This window comes from Bufo gargarizans, chromosome 3 (assembly GCF_014858855.1).
Source record: "Bufo gargarizans isolate SCDJY-AF-19 chromosome 3, ASM1485885v1, whole genome shotgun sequence".
NCBI classification, from domain to species: Eukaryota; Metazoa; Chordata; class Amphibia; order Anura; family Bufonidae; genus Bufo; species Bufo gargarizans.
The window spans coordinates 278,781,720-278,802,958 of record NC_058082.1 but is presented as its reverse complement, the minus strand read 5'-3'; the positions used below and the strand labels follow the sequence as shown (position 1 = coordinate 278,802,958).

General features: G+C 44.1%; 1 protein-coding gene across 1 annotated transcript in view; it reads right to left on the bottom strand.

The window, feature by feature from the left end:
• The window catches only part of DOC2B (double C2 domain beta), an 895,105-nt gene that overhangs the window by 142,502 nt on the left and 731,364 nt on the right, over positions 1-21,239 (bottom strand). The window contains exon 6 of the mRNA XM_044285947.1: positions 9,302-9,459. Coding sequence (XP_044141882.1) covers positions 9,302-9,459 — 158 coding nt within the window. The remainder of the gene's footprint in view (positions 1-9,301; positions 9,460-21,239) is intronic.

The window sequence follows — 21,239 nt, the reverse complement described above, 5'->3', positions numbered from 1 at the left end:
ATGTGTTGCCTCTCATGGCAGGACATCCAACCGATGTTTTTCAGCAGGATAATGTGTTTCAGCTTAAACTTTCTTCCTTTTGGAAATTGTTTAATTTGTCTCCATTGATAATGAATGGGGGAAAACTGATCCATTTAATTTTGTTTTTTTGATCCTCTGCCAGATCTTAAAACCTGAATTAAAAATGCAGATGTGAAAGTAGCCATAACTGTTCACAGTAACAATCATTTTGACCATAGTGCCCAAACTTTTGCATGCCATTGTAGCAGAAAGGCAGTATCCCTAAAAAGCTGTTCAAAACCATTAAAAATATGGGTGCCTGCATTCTTGATCCCGACCAGGTATCCAAAACAATATAAGAAGAAATCTACAGCACTCCTGTAACAATTCAATGTGCCACATCTTTTATTCGCCCATGTTCCGGCAACGTTGCAGTCCTATCACAGGACTTTTGATAGAACTTAAATGTTGCTGGAACATGGGCGATTAAAAGTTATATATTAAAACATATATATTAAAAGCAAAATACTATTCAAGAATGGTTACTGTCTTCCAAAAACACCACCACTATCCATGGGTTGTGTCTTTTATTACTACTCAGCTCCATTGAAGTGAATGAGTCTGATTCTAGGTATATTCTTTTTTTAACCGTGCATTATAAAACCATTTGATTATTCTTTTTTAAAGACTACTACTGGGACCAGTAAAATGTCATCAATACTTGTCATATTTGTTAAAAGCAGAAGACATATTTACATTTAAATGCTTCTGAACTTTAACCAAAATCCCAGTTGACAAGCACATACATAAATATAAGCTGTGATGATGGCAAGTGGATTTACCCATTTGTGCAAATTAAGTGCGCCAGCATTGCGTTAAATCCCTTGTTCCATTATACAAATACTTTGTAGCATCTCCCTGTGGTATTTTGGTGAGGCAGACTTTGTCTTGCTATAGAAAGGATAAGGGTACTATTTTGCATGTGTTTCCATTCATTAGGAATGACTCAGACTTTCCTTAGGGTGACACTGTAGAGCTTCAGTATCTCTCCTGAGCTCCAATTATCAGAAAACGAAGACAGTGTCACTGAATTTCTTTTAAATAAAACCTACTTCTTTAGGGGCCAGTGCCGCAAGCTGCCACCTAAGTTCAATGAAACATGTAAGCACAGCAGAATGTGTAATGTGGAATCTAGGCTTAGTGCAAAATAATTATGCTGCTCATCTAGTGTTGTTGTGTTTGCTTTATTCTTGATCCCTTTTATTGCTGTCACCTTCAGGAAATACTTCCATCATTAGGATTTCGAGGAGTATGGCGCCAATCAAACAGCAGTCACAATTATTTATTGACTGTAGAAAGCAACTCATCCAAAATGGCATTTTAATGGGAAGTGGTCCCTTTCCACTGGTCCCTTACTGTGTCTTTTGAACAGACGGCGCTTTATAGCCCTGAAGTGCTATAGAATCACATACATCAAACTGGAATGCATAGAAGACTACCTGTTGCAGGTTATCATGCTGTTCAGGGATTCTGAAAGTATTACAGTTTCAACAAAATTGTAATTCACTTTACAGTGAAAAATTATAAAATTTTGCTAAATATTCTATATCAATTTCTTAGTTTTTTAAATCTCTGTTGGCTGACATTCAATAGCAATGTTAAACGGTCACCATACTTTCAACACATGTTGTATAAATCAGCTTTTGATTGAAAACACCTTTATTACAATTTTCATACATACATACTTTAGTACTGTGACGCAGCGTGGATTACTTCTTCTTTGCGAGCATGGCATTGTTATGTAAAGCACAGGCTAACCTACACTATACATCACAATGCGTGCTACACTAGCATACCTATTCAATCACAAAACCTTCCAACAAAGCATTTAGACAGTGATGAAAGGAGGGGGATGGGAGGGGAAATCACATGCCCAAAGCTTTATTGAGAAGACCGAAACAAATATGGGGGGAGGCAGAAGGAGAGGGGTTTAGTCCTCGACGTACAAGATGTTGTAATCCCGCAGCAGACTATGGATAAGCCTATGGCAGTTCAGGACGGACGTGTTCTCCCTCCTGAGCGTAAGCCGGTTCCTGGCTACCCATATAGCATCCTTAAAACAGTTCATAAGGTGCCAGGCCTCCTGGATGGCCTCAACAGTATGAATCCCAGGAAATAGTCTGTACAACACCGAAGTGTATTGCAGGCTGTTCCTGTGCACAGAATCTTTGAGTTAATGTCCAGAGCATCCAACAGGCCCTGCGTAAAGGGGCACTCCCAAAACAGGTGGTACAATGTTTCCTCCTTGAAAGGGCACCTGGTTGCAGGCGTGCATGAATGACCGAATTGGCAGTCCTCCCTGTATGGCAATCCATGACAAGTCCTTGTGCCCATAGGTTAACCTGTTAACAAACTGTCTCTACGGTGTCGTCATGGATCCCTGGAATTGACTCCACCGCATCCTTTGCTCTGGTGAGCTTGTGGATAGTCTTTGGATTCAACAAGTCGGGCTTGAGGCCCTCCAGTTGGTGTTCCCTCACAAACTTGACGACATCTCAGTAATACCAGGGAGCGTGCCAGTTGTAAGGGATGGAATTGTCCCACTTTTCCCAGCCCAGACCCCTCCAGAAGGGCAGGAGGAAGAAGTGACAAATAGCCTTGCCCGCAGAGCCATTGGCTGTTCTCAGAGTCCGACGAACGCTGTCACAAATAAAGGCGATCCACAGTAAAGTGGGCCCTTGCGAGGCTCTTTGTACATGATGGCTCACTTCACTCTGTCCATCTTGGATCCCCAAACAAAGCGAAACAGTCCTGGTGATGGCCTTGGAAACGGTGGTGAGAGGGGGCCATGCCTGTGCGGTGTACTGTAGCACAGGCAGAAAGGCAGAACTTTGTTATGCAGGACGAGTGCTTTGCCCTCAATCGTGAGTTATCTGAGGCTCCACAGTCCAATTCTTTGGTTGACTTTGGCCAAGCGTTCTTCCCAAGACATGAGGGCCATGCCTTCCTTCCCGAACCAGACTCCCAGGATCTTGATGAATTCCGATTTGATGGCAGAGAGTCCCTGAAGAGCATGTCTTCCAACTTCCCGCAGTTGACTTTGGTGCCTGAAACTTGTCCAAACTCCTCGTAGGTCTGGACGAGTGCAGTCACCGAACGCCGATCAGCGCATAAGACGGTCACGTCGTCCATGTACAGCGAGCACTTGACCCCAGTGTCCAGGTCCTGGTGCGGTGGTCCCTCTGATCTCTCCATTCTGCCAGATAGACTCTGCGAAGAGTTCTATAACACAACAAAAAAGAGTTGTGAAAGAGGGCAGCCTTGTCTGACCCCAGAGCGGACCGTAAAGGGGTCAGTCTTCCAGCCATTCACCAGCACCATGCTGCAAATGTCAAGGTACATCAGGTTAACAAACGAACAGAACCTCCTGCCTAGACCCAGCTTACACAAAGCCTTGCCCATGAATTCATGAGACACTCGTTTAAAGACTGACCAGGGCAGTGTGTACACTAGTGTTTAGCGAAAATATTGGAATAGCGAATTTAAATTGCGAATAACATACATACATGCTACAGACATAGTGCTGTGATGTCACAAGTCGCACGTATTGTGAAAAAATATGCGCATCATTAATTGCCGAAAATTCGCAAGAGCAAATATATTGGAGCACTCAATCTGCATGTAAAGTTATTCTAATGTTCTGCCGTGCCAACCATTTTCTCCAGTCTCAAGAAACTTATACCAACTTGAAAAATGTAGCATAAGAGACCCACGCCTGTATTTCACGCGCATTACGTGAATATTACATTGCTGATTGTCGCAATCAAGAATATAATCTTGAATTCGCGAATATGACAAATATTCTACAAAATATTTGCGAAATATCACAAATTTGAATATTGCCCCTGCTGCTCATCACTAGTGTACACAGCGGTCTTTGATGTATTGTACCGTGTCTCTCATGAGAGCGAGGCTGTCTGCAATCCTGTGGCCAGGAATGCCGCAGGTCTGATCCAAGTGGACGATTCTGCATATGACAACCTTCAGCAGGTTTGGCTAGCACCTTGGCAAGGATCTTGTAGTTCACATTCAGGAGAGAGATGGGACGCCAGTTTTTCAAGTCACATCTCTCCCCCTTCAGCTTATGCAAGATCGTGATCATTCCTTTCCTCAGCGATGGGGGCATTCTACCTTCCACCACCATCTACTCATAGAGTTCCAGCAGGTCTGGACAGACCAGATCCCCTAGTGCTACATAGAGCTCCGCTGGGAGGCCGTCACTGCCCTGGGTCCTGCCAGACCTAAAAGATCTAGCGGCAGAAAGCACCTCCCCCACCGTCAGAGGGTCATCCATGGTCTCCGCACCCGCAGGGTCAAGATGGTTAGTGATACCTGACAGGAATTTATCGGCGGCTTTCGGGTCGGTGTTATTCAGGGATTAGAGGTCGCTGTAGTAGTCTGTGATGACTCCCATCACTTCTTCCTTCCCTGATCGTATGTTGCCATCCTTGACTCGAAGTTCATTCACGGGCGTGTGGCCGGTGTGGAGTTTCCTCAAAAAGAACGAGTTATACTTCTCACCCTTCTCCAGGTTCTCCACTTTGGAGCGGAAGATGATTCACTTGGATTCCTCCTCAATGTGTCTTTTCAGGCTCCTTTTAGTTTCCTCCAGCTCCTTTCTAACGCTCCAGCCGCACTGGTAAAGGTCTTGCAGGGACCGCAGCTCACACTGCAGCTCTCTGAAAGCCCTCTTCTTCTCACACACCTGTTATTGTTGTTTGGCCTGAAAGAAACAACTAAACTGGAATTTAACAGTCTCCCACCAGTCATTAGTCTGTTTAAACAAGCATTTGTCATTCCACCAAGCTATGTAGACCTCTCTAAGCTCCACAAGCACGTCCTCCCGATTCAACAGAGCGCAGTTCAGTTTCCAGGATCCGAGGCCAGGGGGAACCCATTCCCAAGGATGCACTGGACCTGAATGGCTCTGTGATCAGAGAAGAAGCAAGGGATCATAGAGTGCCTACACCGCCTGACTGCCCGAGAGGTAAACACGAATAGGGTCATTTATCAAACTGGTGTAAAGTAGAAGTGGCTTAGTTGCCCATAGCAACCAATCAGAGTCCACCTTTTATTTTGGACAGCTCCTTTGGAAAATGAAAGGAGGAATCTGATTGGTTGCTATGGGCAACTAAGCCAGTTCTACTTTACACCAGTTTGATAAATGACCCCAGAAGTCTATCCGAGAACGGAGTGAGCCATCGGGTCGGCTCCATGTATAATTAATGGAGCCTTTCCCCATGGAGCCCACAACGTCCTGCAAGGATGCTTCAGTCACCATCTCAATAAGCAGGTTGGAAGTGACATCTAACTTGCTTGAAGTGCCAGAGCTCTGGCCGCCCTCCTCGATCGTGCAGTTGAAGTCCCCGGCCATCACTACGGCACTAGTGATAGCGAGCTGCAGTCGTAGGGCCTGGAAAAGCTCCAGTTGCTCATCCTTGTATGGGAAAGCGTACACATTGATGAGTCTAACCGGCTCTCCCGCCCAGGAACCATCTACGACAAGTAGGTGGATGATGACAGACCACTTGCTGCTCCAGAAGCTGTTTCCGTCCAAGATGTGGTGGGAGTAAAAGTAAATCCTGGAAACTGCTTGGATATGCTGAATCTTCTTCTTTTTATTTCTTATTTTATATAAGAGGTTGTTACCTCTTATATAAAATAAATAAAAAGAAGAAGATTCAGCATATCCAAGCAGTTGCCGGGATTTACTTTCACTTTTGTTCTCGTGGAGTTTCACTCCTCCCCGCAGCAACGCTGACCTTTAGCAGCTAGCACTGGCTGGATTTGTCTTTATCTCAAGATGTGGTGGGGTCCCTCACACGGTACAGAAGCACTTCAGGTATGTGACGATATCCTTGCCTGGGATGTGTGGGTTCCGCATGGAGACGATCACCCTCCTCTCTTCCTTCTGGACAGGATAGCTGCCCATGAAGTGCTTGAAAGGGGATTCCTGTCTTGCTGCTTTGAACATCTCTCAGTATCATTTACATATGGCCATGGAGGCAAAAGTAATCCAGAACATCCCTGCAAAGAACGAATGGATGCTCACCACTTATGGTTTGGAGAATCCCTGTTCCAGGACCATCTTCTTGCCAAACACGTCCTGACTCATGTCTGGCACTTTCCCGTCCACTTCCATTAGCTTCTGGATGACTGTCTGCCTCATCCATAGCTCTAGAGGCGGGGGGCAATGCTTCTTGCCTGCATATTGCCTGGTAGGAACGGGCGCTGCCGGGTCAGGAGCCTATGATGTGGCTTTTCCTTGTTCTTGATCTGTGTTATTCTTCTTGTTCTTGGGAGGCTTAAAGGTTGAGGTTAAGGCCATGGCTTATTCCTTCTTCCTGCCTTCCTCTCCCTGGAGAATCTTCGCAAAGCATCCCTTCTGCCTCAGAGGGGCTATGCAGATCTTCCCCTTGCTGGGCGGAGCTTTTTTCCAGGTAGGGTTTTTGCCAAGCTTCTATTCCTCGTCGGGGCTCCCTGGGGCCGAAGTCTTCGTCGTCGGGGTTCCCAGTTGAGTCTTCGGAGAGTGATCGCAGTCGGAGAAAATTTTCCAATAGTCGTCTTCGACTGTCGAGATCCAAGTAAGCACTAACTAACGTCGTACACCAAGAAAATTAAGCCACAGGCCAAGAGGAGGTCAGAGACCAGAACATTCTTGTTCCTCGGGGAATAGCCCTACACCCAAAAGCAGCAGTGAGCTGATGCTGAATTTAATCAACGATGCTCAAAGACAGAATGTAGGGGGTACCCAAAGGACCTAGGCCGGCAAGTCAAGGCAGACTGATAATAACAGAAACTACACTTGATCTTAGCCAAAAGTTTTATAAATCAATAGTACAGGTGAATATATAAAACTTTTTAATATATATGTTACTCTGGCAACCCCTGTTTGCTGCTGTCCAGCTATTTCATCTCACCTTGTGTATTGGGGCTAGTATTCTGTGAAACTTCTCTGTTGTATTGCACTCTGATTCTCTGCTGACTCCCCTGAACAGGACTTGTTTTATGTATATGCTCAAGCTCTGCCTGCCCCGACCTTGGCTTTGTTCCATGGATATGCACAAACTGTACCTGCCCTGACCTTGGCATGTTTCCTGACTGAGTATTGCCTGAGTCAGATACCACTCCCGTGGGTCAGCTGCCAACTCCCGGGACTATTCCAAAAGGTAGCAGCCTGGCGAGTCGCCTGCAGCAAAGAACAGATGCCTAATAAGGGTTTGAAGGTTGAAAACCATGGGATCACCGGAATGATGCCCTTAGGACTAGTCAAAAGTCAAACTGTTTAGTTGGTACATTGGGTCCACAGCTACTGTCCATAACAATATGTTACTAAAGAAAAATGTATTTTCTCCCTCTAGCAGCTCAGCCTTTCTTCCTCTCCCTTCTCTATAGACTTCTGTGGGCATCGTGTCATCAACGTTAGTTCTCTCTATCAAGATGGACTTAGCAGAGAATGTTAGTTTAGGATTGGAGAGTGGTGAGAAAGAAGCCTGTTCTCTGATAGGATATATTACAAAGTTTCTTATATTTGCTTGTACTATCGATTTATGTAACATTTTCTGAAATTTTTTAATTCCAGTGGATAAAGAATTGATCCTGTTTTGTACACAGGTGCTTGACCCTTTAGTAGACAGATCTCTGACATCTCTACTGTAATTGTCATGAGCTTAGTATCTCAATGTCCATAACATTACCTGGACAGATTTTCATCTATTTGAATTACAAAAAAAAGCTCCCTATTGAATAATAGCAAGCAGAGATCTTGAAAATCATGAGTAATTAATATAAGTTTATTTTATAAGACTGCACAAGTTCCTCAATGTATAGTCTTGTACCATTACAGGCATTGTCAAATTAGAAAGTCTTAGATCAGGGGTTAACAACCAGTGGCACACATGCCAGAGGTGACACGCAGTCCACGTTCTGTTGGCACTCCAGCTGTCACCAGACAACAGAAAGACTTTTCAGTCTTGTCACCATTTGTTGGATGCCTCCTCAGGACTGCCACACATGAAGGAAAGTATTTAAATGTTCTGAGGGTTGGGAGGAGGATGGTGAGCTTAAGATGAAGGGAAAACATGCACTGTGACCAGATTGGATGTGGAGGGGAGGAGGTTGAACTTGGGAAGATGGGGTAATGAGCATGTGACTAGATTTGGGGTGGGGGGAGGAAGATGAGCTTGGGGAGATGGGGGGAACAAGCACTGTGACCAGATTTTTTTTTTTTGGGGGGGGGGGGGGCTTGGGAGATGGGGCGAAAGAGCATGTGACCAGGTTGGGACTGGGGGCAGGATGGTGAGCTTGGGGAGATGGGGAATGAGAGTATGGCAAGATTTGGGGTGGAGAGAAGAAGGTAAGCTTGGGGAGATGGGGGAATGAGCATGTGACCAGACTGGGACTAGGGGCAGGATTGTGAGCTTGGGAGGATGGGGAATGAGCACTGTGACCAGATTGGGGTTGGGGGATGATCAGCCTGAATGTGATTGCTTGGAGGATAGGGGAGGCTGGTTATGAAGTGAAATCAGCTGACTACTTGGGGCATTGGGGGAAGGAGTGGTGAGACTGAAAATGGTTGCTGGGGGGGACAAGCTCTCTGACTACTTTGGGGGTGTGGGGATGGTGAGTCGGAATGTTATTAGTCTTTGTGTGTGTGTGTGTGTGTGTGTGTGAGATTTAAGTGTGATTGGTGCAGCTCTGATTGTTATTATTGTGGGGGTGACCAGTATATGGGGCATCAATGTATGTTGGACAGTGGCGAAGGAGGGCAGCCCTTAGTCATTTAAAATGAGTGAGGGCTGCTCTCCCCCACTGTCAGTAAGTGTATGTTAGCGTAGGGGGGAGGTCCCCCATATACTGGTCCCTGATATAATGGTCCCAGATATATCGATTCCTTAGGAGAATTCTGAGGAGCAGTGACAATATTTACTATCCATATATTTGCCTGAAGTCAACTTTTCTTGAACGAGAATTGAGAATTTTGGGACATAGCTAGTAAATACCTGGTTTATATGGCTCGACACACTGAGCGCTTCAGCTCTGATTTTTTTTGGGCACTTCGTATAAAAAAGGTGGCCTACCCCTATCTTAGATTTAGTTTTTTGCACTCCATTCAATCATTGGATGATGACACCAAACAGGTCAATAGGAATATTTTTTAAACATTATGCACAATATTTGTCAATTTAAATACTGCCAGGAATCTGACGTCAAGGATGACAAAAAAAAGTGCTAAACTTACGTTTTCACATAGGGATCAGAGTAACCATTTGCGTCCATTGCTGCTAGATGTGCACATCTAATAATTCCTACCAGAAGCCCTGACTTCTGTGAGCTGTATTTTAAGGATATAAGAATTCGCCCACGTTCTTCCAAAGATTTATCTTCTGTTTTATCTATCTGTGGGTGGAAACACAAAATGTTAATGACAGTGGAAATGAGTTCATGCACAGTTGCCACAATAAAGAACACAACATCCAGGGAGAGCTTTCCTTGTATCTACAGAGATTATTAAAAGGTCCTGACATGTATTTAGCAAGCGGCTGATTTGTGCAATTTCAACTTATTACTGTTCTGCTTTTACTTGATGTTTCGAACAAAATAACAATTAGTGCTGATTACTGTAAGTTACAGGAAAATTGCATAAACAAAGATTCCCTTAATTGATTCCAAACATTGTATCTAATGCACACAGAATAATAAAAACAGGAACCATAGAACAAAAGGACAGCAATATCAAGTAACAAGTTAATAGAAGTACAGCCAAATAACAAAAGTTGAAGAAAAATGATATCAGAACAGTTACAATTACAAGTTTTGATGTTCTAAGACCCCTTCACCAAACAGTTTTAAAAATAGATAATTTTGAGAATAGAAGAGTTTTTAAAGGATAACTGTCATATTTTCATTTTAAAAAAATCTATTTTAGCATACAGTATCTTACTGCTGCAGCAGCATTATGCATAAAGCAATATTTAGTTTCTTCATTTACCACTGTTTTCCTTGAGTTTTTCCCTTAGTTATGGCTGTTTTGAATCCTGCATTATGAGGATCTTCTCAAGATGGCTCCTCTGGCAGTTCTCTGAGGCAAAAACTGCATTCCCTCCGGTCACATACAAACCAGCTTCCTGCCAGCCAATCAGATTGGATTACAGAGAGAAGCTTCCTGCCAGCCAATCAGATTGGATTACTGAGAGACACGCCTCCTCACTCTGAAGCCTAATGCAGGCATGCAGTGTGAAGGACCGCCCCTCTGTCTTCCTAGCCGGAGACAAATGAGCCATAACAACGGTCTTTTAAGGGAGCAGTGGAAAGGGACAGGAGACATTAATGAAAGCTGGTATTATAAGGTAATTACAGATATTTTGGCAATCATTGACAGACTAACTCAGGTATACACGCCTAGCTCAAATAAACTATCAAATTAAAAAAAAGGATGACAGTTATCCTTTAAATGTTACACTGGGATTTAGTACATAGACACATAATTATAATAAGCCTGTGGAATGAACCAAGGGATTTTGTTAAAAATGGGAGGGGAGGTGAATGCAGATAAGGGAATCAGGGATAATGCCTTGCTGGTATTTTACTAATGAATATGTTTTCATATAAAACCATATTTGTTGTATATGATTCAATAGAGGCTGACATATTTGGACTCAATCACTAAACTGCTCCGGTGTTTTTTTATGTTCTGCTTTGAATATATCTAAGGACTGGTCCAGAGAACAGGATTTTGTGGTTGAAGGCTGTGGGCCCAGTGCAGAGAACAAAGGATTGGTTTTATGGCAGCACGTTTTATGCCTCTGTTTGTCATATATGTTAGAAAAAAAAGGATACAAAAAATGCAGCACAACACATTCTTGTATCCTTGTATCCTGCAGAGTCCAGTAAAAAAATGTATACTTTTTTTTTTCAATGGAACTCGACTGGTGAACGAATGCCACTGTATGGCATCAGTGTGATACATCGGTTTACCGTATACATTAAACGGATAGGAAAACATGATGTGACCCCACTCTTATTGACCTAGCTGCTGAAGACAATATAACGCTTTTACTTTGAGGCATAAATATGGAGCATCACAGTGGTCCAGCCATTAGACTATGAAGGCACGTATTAGTGTAGGAATCTAGATCTGTATTTCTGCCTCCTGGGTCTTTCACAATGGTGAGAAGTCTACCTACTCCAACATTCTGTGCCACCAAACAAGATAAATTTGTCTGCAGATTGCAGGGTTCACTGCTTTGAACAATCCCTACTTGTTAGATTGTAGTAGAAAGATGTGGGCTACAGCAGCATCTCCATAAACTTCTTTATTAAAATTTCCAAGGTGCGGTACAAAATGGCAACGTTTCGGCTAAGTATAGCCTTTGTCAAGCATAAAACAATAGTGATAATGCCAACATATATATAGTGAAAGACATTGACTCCCACAGGGTTATCCATCCAATCAACAAACAAGAATGATGCAGCGACCTAAAACATGGCCAATCAAAAAAAACTCGCAATGAAGCACCTGTTTATGTAAATACGTCCCTCTAACTCACCTGTGCGGGCCTTCCATGATCGCGGCTGCATGTGCCTCGGCGTGCCCATCCAGGGAGTGCGCATGTCCATAAGCGTCATAGGGAAGCAACAGGCCAAGATTCGCGGGCATCGCCACGGCCCTGCCCTCAGCGTGGGGGTAACCATGGAGATCAGGCAGTGGCGCCGTCAACCAATGGGAGGCGTCCGCACAGACAACGTCATCATCGACGTGCACGTCACGTTACCGATGATCATGATCACATGACCGCTGTTTGTGTTTACATGATTATCAATCAGGCTGAGTTATAATCGCATACCGTCCTTGTCTAGGACAAGCACATCCACGTAAAGGGGACAGCGAGGCACATGGAACTCTGGTCACTGTCAGGGAAAGGGAGATGCAATTATTATGGGGGATAAAAATATTCAACTCCTAAATCCCATATTAAGAATGACACAAACAGAGAATGCTTAACAGCCATTATGCAAAAATGCACCATTCTGTGTTGTGAGCAACCCTGAGATACATACATAAAGGCATGTGAATTAAAAACACAGTAGAGATCGTACCGGATGGGTACCTAACTGATCCCAGCCACATTGAACTCCAAATTGAGTCCATGTAGTTGCAGAGACCTTAGGGTATATATCCATTTAAGTACTTTTCTCCTGAGAACAGCGTCTCTGTCTCCACCTCTACGTAAAACACCTACACTGTCTATCACCCTAAAGCGCAATTGGTTGACAGAGTGTCCTGCGTCCATGAAGTGTTTGGATACTGGTTTGTCTAAGTTAGCTTTGCGTATTGTACTTTTATGTTTATTGATCCGCTCACGACTCTCAATTGCAGTCTCACCCACATAGATGAGACTACAAGGACACTGTATTACATATACAAGTCTCGGGATCTACATGTGTAGTAGCCATTAATCTTGTATTTCTTGCCACTGTAGGGGTGAAAAAAATGATCACCTTTTAGAATGTTACTACAGTTGCAACAAGACAAGGAAAGGTTCCATTCCTGCGTGGGGCCAAAAATTAGAGTTCCTCTTGTATGCCATTAAAGGAGGGGCACTAAATTCCTCAATATCTGGCAAACCTCGTTGCAATATGTGCCACTCTTTTCTAAGAATGTGGGCAATATCTCCACTGTCCCGACCGTATATGGATACAAAAGGAACTCTATTCGTGACTTTGGTTCTTGATGATTTGCGTAGGGCAGAATCCCTGTCAATCACTGTTCCCCTACTTCTAGTCCTATCCAGAAGCTTCCTGGGATAACCTTGTTCCGTGAACCTGTCACACATGGCATCCACCCTTTGTGTAAAGTTAACTTGATCGGATACAATGCACCTGACCCTGAGTAATTGACTCCAAGGTAAGAAGTCCAACATCCGATGTGGGTGGTAACTGTCATGTGTGAGAAGGGTGTTCCTATCTGTTGACTTCTGATGAAGGTCTGTTTTAATTTCACCCCCCTCAACATAGACTTGCACATCTAAAAAGCTAAGTTCACTATCTGAGGATGTGACCATGAAATGTAACCCAGTTACACCTAAATTCAGGTGTAGATGGAACTCCTCAAGCTCACTAGTAGTACCAGTCCAGATCATGAAGATGTCATCGATGTAGCGCCACCAACATAGAACCCTCCCAAAAAATTGGGATTGGTATACCAACTTGTCCTCCACCTCGGCCATGAAGATGTTGGTATAGGTGGGGGCCACAGTGTGAACAAGAATCAAAAAGGCTGGTTACTATGGAACTCCATTTAAGTACCCTGAGGGAGTACTATAAGAATCAACGAATTCCAAGGGGCCTTAGATCACATCTGCGCCCCAACCTGTTTCCTAATGATACTGACTTTTTTTCAAAGTTTGATGCCGTGAGTAATAAATACTCCTTTGACCTTATGCTATTAAACATTTACTTCCTTAGTAAAGAGGTAGACAGCATTAAGAAAATCATTGCTGACCTGAATGCACAAATTCAAGGTCTCATCACTGTGGAAGATTTAACTATACATAATGATAAGATTGCACAACACATGCAACGCCATAAATGTGAAACCGAGAGAGTGAAGCGTGATAAATGGCACAGAGACCTCGAGGACTACCAGTTGGGTAAAGTCTATAATTGGCGTAATCCACAGGTGCACAATAGACCGAGAAGGAGACATAACCGACGCTTTGATCATGGACACTTTGGTTATTCCACCTTTGACTCTGAGTCCACCGATGAGTCTTCTACTACTGTTTTTTTAGGGAAACAAGGTGGCGGAGATGCCGCAGGGGAGGCAGGAAGCATTGTCGATCCCTCAAGGGCCGCATTATCCCCGAACCCGGGAAAGAGCAGGGGGGTTCCGACGAGATCAATGAGACGCAACTTCCGGAAGTGATGCAGTTAGTGGTGAACATTTCATCGGTTGAACTTACCTCAGAACAGACCCAAGTGTTGGGTCGAGGTTTGACCTTTTCTCCCACCACAGAAAGGGACTGGTTCACCCTTGAATTTGACCTACAACGTTTTTTTAGGAATTTACGACTAAAATGTTTCTTTGCCTTTAAGAAATGTGATAATCTGGGGTTAGGTGTATCTAGCAATAAAAACGTAGCAGAATTAACGTGCAAAAAGTTTGACCTTAGGATACCTAGTAATTTTTCTCCCCCCCACACTAACCATGTGGTTGAATCTTACATTCAGATTGTGCACAAGCAGAATGAAACTTTAAAACCTTCCACTTTGGGTAGAAATAATCTTACCAAATTGGAACGTGATGCCATCTTGTTGCTGGAAAATGATGATTGCATTACCATTAAACCTGCTGACAAGGGCGGTGCGTTGGTTGTCATTGATACTGCAATGTATGTTGATGAGATTAATTGACAGTTACAGGATGTAGAAGCATACAAACAATTGCCTAGGGACCCTAAATGGGAGATTATGCGTGACATAGGAGTGATATTGGAGGAGGCGGTACAAAATGCCATAATTGATGATGGATTGTGTAAATATCTGAAAGTGAGCCACCCTGTCACTCCTATGCTATACACTCTCCCGAAAATTCATAAAAGGCTGGATCACCCGCCAGGCCGTCCGATTGTATCGGGCAGAAATTCGGTCTTTAATCCCATCTCGATATTTCTTGACAGGCTCCTGCAGATCCGTGCGACCTCTGCCCCGTCCTATGTCAAGGACATTGGACATTTCTTGTCTAAATTAAGTGAGTTGCAGCTTCCAGCTCATTTTGTGTTAGTCAGTTTTGACGTTGTTTCTTTGTACACATCCATTGACCATACGTATGGTCTGAATGTTGTCGATGTGGCCCTTGCCGACATGGGACTCTCCCTGGGGGTGTGCCGATTTGTCCTCCGCCTCTTGGAGGTTGCCCTGAGGAGGAATTATTTCCTTTTCGGTGACACCTTCTATCAGAAGAGGTGGGGCGTAGCCATGGGGTCCAATGTGGCCCCCACCTATGCCAACATCTTCATGGCCGAGGTGGAGGACAAGTTGGTATACCAATCCCAATTTTTTGGGAGGGTCCTATGTTGGTGGCGCTACATCGACGACATCTTCATGATCTGGACTGGTACTACTAGTAAGCTTGAGGAGTTACATCTACACCGAAATTCGGGTGGAACTGGGTTACACTTCACGGTCACATCCTCAGATAGTGAACTTAGCTTTTTAGATGTGCGAGTCTATATTGAAGAGGGTAAAATGATGCATTTAGCAGAAAGAAAAGAAGTAAGTATGTGGCTGGAGGTAGATTGCACAGTCATTGGATATCAATTTCACAACAGGCCAGCGGACTTCAGGCCCCAAAAATTATGCATTCACCGTACAGAAAAGAACCAGTAAGTATGTGGCTGGAGGTAGATTACACGGTCATTGGATATCAATTTTACAGTAGGCCAGTGGACTAGAGGCCCTACAAATTATGTATTTACCACACAGAAAAGAACAAGTAAGTATGTGGCTGGAGGTAAATTAAATGGTCATTGGATATCAATTTTACAGCAGGCCAGTGAACTACAGGCCCCAAAAATTATGCATTTAGTGGACAGAAAAAAACAAGTAAGTATGAGGCTAGAGGTAGATTACGCAGTCATTGGATATTAATTTTACAGCAGGCCAGTGGATTGCAGGCCCCAAAAATTATGTATTCACCTTACAGAAAAGATCAAGTGATTATGTGGCTGGAGGTATATTAGACGGTCAATGGATATCAATTTTACTGAAGGCCAGTAAAAATACAGGTCAAATACCTATGTTTAAAAGAACTAAAAATATAAAATTGGATTAAAAACGTGGCTAACAAAATCCCCCCTCTTGAAAACACCCTTACTAATAATAGTTGAAACACGTGGTCGTCACAGGTGTTGAATTCCTCCGAGGCGCAAAACATTAGGCATTCAACAGACAGAAAAGGACTTTTATGCCTCATTATTTACATACACCATTCTTTGTTCTTGGTGTTGTAGGATATGTGTGGGCTGGCATGAGGAAATTCTATTAAACGTGGTCGTCACAGGTATTGAATTCCTCTGAGATCCATGCCTCAATCATTTTTAGAAATGTGAGGTAGTCCACACTGTTGTGAGCTAGGTGAGTGCGCTTATCGGTCACGATCCCCCCTGCTGCACTGAACGTCCTTTCCGACAGGATACTGGCCAAGAGTTCCATGGCAAATTGTTCCAGCTCAGGCCACAGGTCAAGCCTGCACACCCGATAATCATGGGGTTCCTCGCTTCTCAGAGCATCCACACCAGCCGTTAACCTGATGTAGTCGGACACCTGTCGGTCTAGGTGTTCCCCGAGGCTGGATCCGGAGGGCGGCTGTCGATGGGTTGGCTGCAAGATTTATCTCATATCCGAAGTGAGCAACACATCTTAAAACTGCCCTCTTTTTGCATTCGTTGTTCGATTGGTACCTGCAACTGTTTCTCTGTGAATGTAAATTCCTCTGCCAGCGCCTGCAATGGCAGAGTACAGCATTTCTCGAAGCATGGACTGGAAGTGCTGCATTTTGACAGCCCTCTGTGATGCTGGTAACATATCCGCCATTTTGTGTTTATACCGGGGGTCTAAGTACATTGCCACCCAGTACTGGTCCTTGCCCTTTATGCTTTTTATGCGGGGGTCCCTCTTCAAACACTGGAGCATGAAGGCCCCCATTTGCACTAAACTGGAAGTGGTGGAGTGGCCTGGCTACTGCTCATTGTCCAGGTTAATGCCGTCCTCGGTCTTCTTCCCCCAGCCATGGTCAACACCAGGGATCCCAGAAAAGTTTAAAGCATGCTCTTCTTGCTCCTCCTCCTGCACGACTAAGTTCAGGACGTATGCCATTCACGGCACGTGTGTCATTTTGCCCTGTTTCAGTGTGATCAGCAGATTGGCACTGTTGTCGTTACACGACTTTACCAAATGTCAAATTGAGCAGGGTTAGACAGTGATCGGTCTGTGACCGCAACGACTCACCTGGCATGTCAAATAGGTTCTGGGGAGCTTGGGGGACGCAGTGGAAGAGTCGGTAGCAATGGAAAAGGAGGAGTCAGCCGAGGAGGAGATGGAGGATGGAGTAGGAAGAGGAGAAGAAGAGGCAGGCCTGCATGTAATCCGTGGCAGTAACACCAAATCCACACTGGTGCCACGGGTTGCATACTTGACGGCCGTCAGAAGGTTCACCCAGTGGGCAGTAAAAGTCATGTACCTTCCCTGCCCGTGTTTGCTAGACCACGTGTCTGTGGTCAGATGTATCTTGGCACCGACACTGTGTGCCAAGGATACATTCACTTTCCAATGAATGTGGCCATATAGCTTCGGGATGCCCTTCTGGGAGAAATATTTCCTTCTGCTATCCTTCCATTGTGGTGTGCCAATGGCCACAATATTTCTAGAGGCCTCTGAGTCCACCAGTTTATATGACAGTAGTTGGCGGGCTAGCAGTTCCGACAAGCCAGCAGTCAGCAGTTGGGCAAGAGGGTTATCCAGCGTCATCATCTTTTTACGCTCAAACATTAGGGCCAAGGAAGCCTGCATTTTGACAGATGAACGTGATGACGGCACGGTGGAAGGTGGCGTGCAGAACAAATGGGAGGAGAGAGGAGAAGGAGAATAGGCAGGACGTGGAGCGCCGAGAGTTTGGCTTTGTGGGTTCTGAAGGTGTTGCTCCCACTGGGCTCGGTGATGGGAGGCCAGGTGCCTTCTTAAGGCGGTCATCCCTAGGTGGGTGTTGGGCTTACCACGACTTATGCGTTGAAAGCACAGACTGCAGATGGCAACACCATTGTCAGCAGCGTCCATGTTAAAAAAAATCCCACACTGCGGAGCCATGTGCCAGCGACCTGGGAGTGCCAGATGTGACCGTGCATGGTGGATGGCTCGTTCCAAATACACTAGCAGTTTGCTTTTTGATTCCTGTGCACTGTAAGTTCTGCCTGCTTCTACTCCTTCTCCTCTTTATCTGCTGCTCCGTCTCTCCCTCTGAACTCCCCTCCTCTTCCTCTCTTATGTGCACCCACGTGACATCCATTGACACGTCATTATCGTCACCTTCAACACCACTGACATTAAAGATCTCGGAATAGGCAGCAACAGCGGGGTCCACCCTCCTTGGGCTGATCTGGGTAATGTTGTCAGACTGCTGGATGCCAACCGTTGATACCTCCTCTTCCTGATCCGATGCCAAGAATGGCTGCGCATCGGTAAGGTCTTGGAATGGATGGGAAAATAATTCCTCTAAATCGAGGAGAGGGGATATGGTGGTGGTGTGTTTGGGGGTGCACACAGCAGAGAGTGAAGAGGGTGCAGATAAAGAGGATGAGGAGGGTGCAGAAGCGGAAGGCTGAGTGAGCCACTCAATCAAGTCTGGTGCGTCCTTGGACATAATCACACGCACCTTCTTCAACTTTCCACTAAAGCTCCGGCCTGGTGCACCTGCCCGACCCCTACCATTCCTGTGTAATGGCCTGCCTCTTCCTCTGCCTGCCATTTTCAAAATGACCCCGTGACAGTAGTAAAAAAATTGTAGAAGACCAGTATTTGTGGAGGAAGGTATATCACACCCCTGCCTCAATCAGTTTTTTTGGGGGGGCAACTGGTATATCACACCAGTTGAAATTATTTGTTCCAATAGCGTTTGTCACTCTGTGTAGCTGCGGTAACGCAGCAGAACCGCAAGCAAATTCTGCACTACCCAAATGCACTATACAGAAAGTATATTATTGGTATAACACACCCCTACCTCAATCACTTTTTTGGGAGGGGAAATGGTATATAACACTAGTTGAAATGATTTGTTCCAATAGCGTTTGTCAATCTGCGTAGCTGCGGTAACGCAGCAGAACCTCAAAATAGTGCTGCACTACACAAATGCACTATATAGAAAGTATATTATTGGTATATCAAACCCCCGTCTCAATCACTTTTTTTGAGGGGCAACTGATATACCACACCAATTGAAATTATTTGTTCCAATAGCGTTTGTCACTCTGTGTAGCTGCGGTAAAGCAGCAGAACTGCAAACAAATGATGCACTAACCAAATGCACTATATAGAAAGTATATTATTGGTATATCACACCCCTTCCTCAATCACTTTTTGGGGGGGCAACTGGTATATCACGAGTTGAAATTATTTGTTCCAATAGCGTTTGTCAATCTGTGTAGCTGCGGTAACGCAGCAGAACTGCAAACAAATGATGCACTACCCAAATGCACTATATAGAAAGTATATTATTGGCATACAACAAACCTGCTTCAATCAGTTTTTTGAAAGGACAACTAGTATATCACACACGTTGAAATTATTTTTTCCAATAGCGTTTGTCACTCTGTGTAGCTGCAGTGACGCAGAAGAACTGCAAACAAATGCTGCACTATCCAAATGCACTACATACAAAGTATATTATTGGAATATAACATCTCTGCTTCAATCAGTTTTTCTGGGGGGCAACAGGTATATCACACCAGTTAAAATTATTGTTTCCAATAGTATGTGTCACTCTGTGTAGCTGCGTTAACGCAGCAGAACCGCAATCAAATGCTGCACTACCCAAATGCACTATATAAAAAGTATATTATTGGTATATCACACCCCTGCCTCAATCACTTTTCTGGGGGGAAACTGGTATATCACACCAGTTTAAATTATTTGTTCCAATATCGCTTGTCACTCTGTGTAGCTGCGGTAACACTGCAGAACCGTAAACAATACCCAAATGCACTATATAGAAAGTATATTATTGGTATATAACACCCCTGCCTCAATCAGTTTTTTGGGGGGAAACTGGTATATGACACCAGTTGAAATTATTTGTTCCAATAGTGCTTGTCACTATCTGTAGCCGCGGTAACACAGCAGAACAGCAAACAAATGCTGCACTACCCAAATGCACTATATAGAAAGTATATTATTGGTAAATCACACCCCTGCTTCAATCCGTTTTTTGGGGGCAACTGGTATATCACACCAGTAGAAATTATTTGTTCCAATAGCGTTTGTCACTCTGTGTAGCTGCGGTAACCCAGAGAAACTGCAAACAAATGCTGCACTACCCAAATGCACTATATAGAAAGTATATTATTGGTATATAAGATCTCTGCTTCAATTTGTTTTTTGGGGGGCAACTGGTATATCACACCAGTTGAAATTATTTGTTCCAATAGCGTTTGTCACGCTGTGTAGCTGCGGTAAAGCAGCAGACCTGCAAACAATACCCAAATGCACTATATAGAAAGTATATTATCGGTATATAACACCCCTGCTTCAATCAGTTTTTGGGGGGTCAACTGGTATATCACAGCAGTTGAAATTATTTGTTCCAATAGCGTTTGTCACGCTGTGTGGCTGCGGTAACGCAGCATAAACGCAAACAAAACCTAAATGCAATATATAGAAAGTATATTACTGGCATACAACAAACCTGTTTTAATCAGTTTTTTGTGGGGCAACTGGTATATCACACCAGTTGAAATTATTTGTTCCGATAGTGTTTGTCACTCTGTGTAGCTGTGGTAACGCAGCAGTACTAGAAACAAATGCTGCACTACCCAAATGCACTATACATAAAATATATTAACTGGTATATCACACCAGTAGAAAATGATTTGTTCCAATAGCGTTTGTCACTCTGTGTAGCTGCGGTAACCCAGAGAAACTGCAAACAAATGCTGCACTACCCAAATGCACTATATAGAAAGTATATTATTGGTATATAAGATCTCTGCTTCAATCAGTTTTTTGGGGGGCAACTGGTATATCACACCAGTTGAAATTATTTGTTCCAATAGCGTCTGTCACGCTGTGTAGCTGCGGTAAAGCAGCAACAAACCTGTGTAGCTGCGGTAAAGCAGCAACAAACCTGTTTTAATCAGTTTTTTTGTGGGGCAACTGGTATATCACACCAGTTGAAATTATTTGCTCCGATAGTGTTTGTCACTCTGTGTAGCTGAGGTAACGCAGCAGTTCCAGAAACAAATGCTGCACTACCCAAATGCACTATACATAAAGTATATTATTGGTATATCAAACCCCCTCTTTAATCACTTTTTTTTGAAGGAGGGGGGGGGCAAGTAATATATCACACAAGTTGAAATTATTTGTTCCAATAGCATTTTTCACTCTGTGTAGCTGCTTTAACGCAGCAG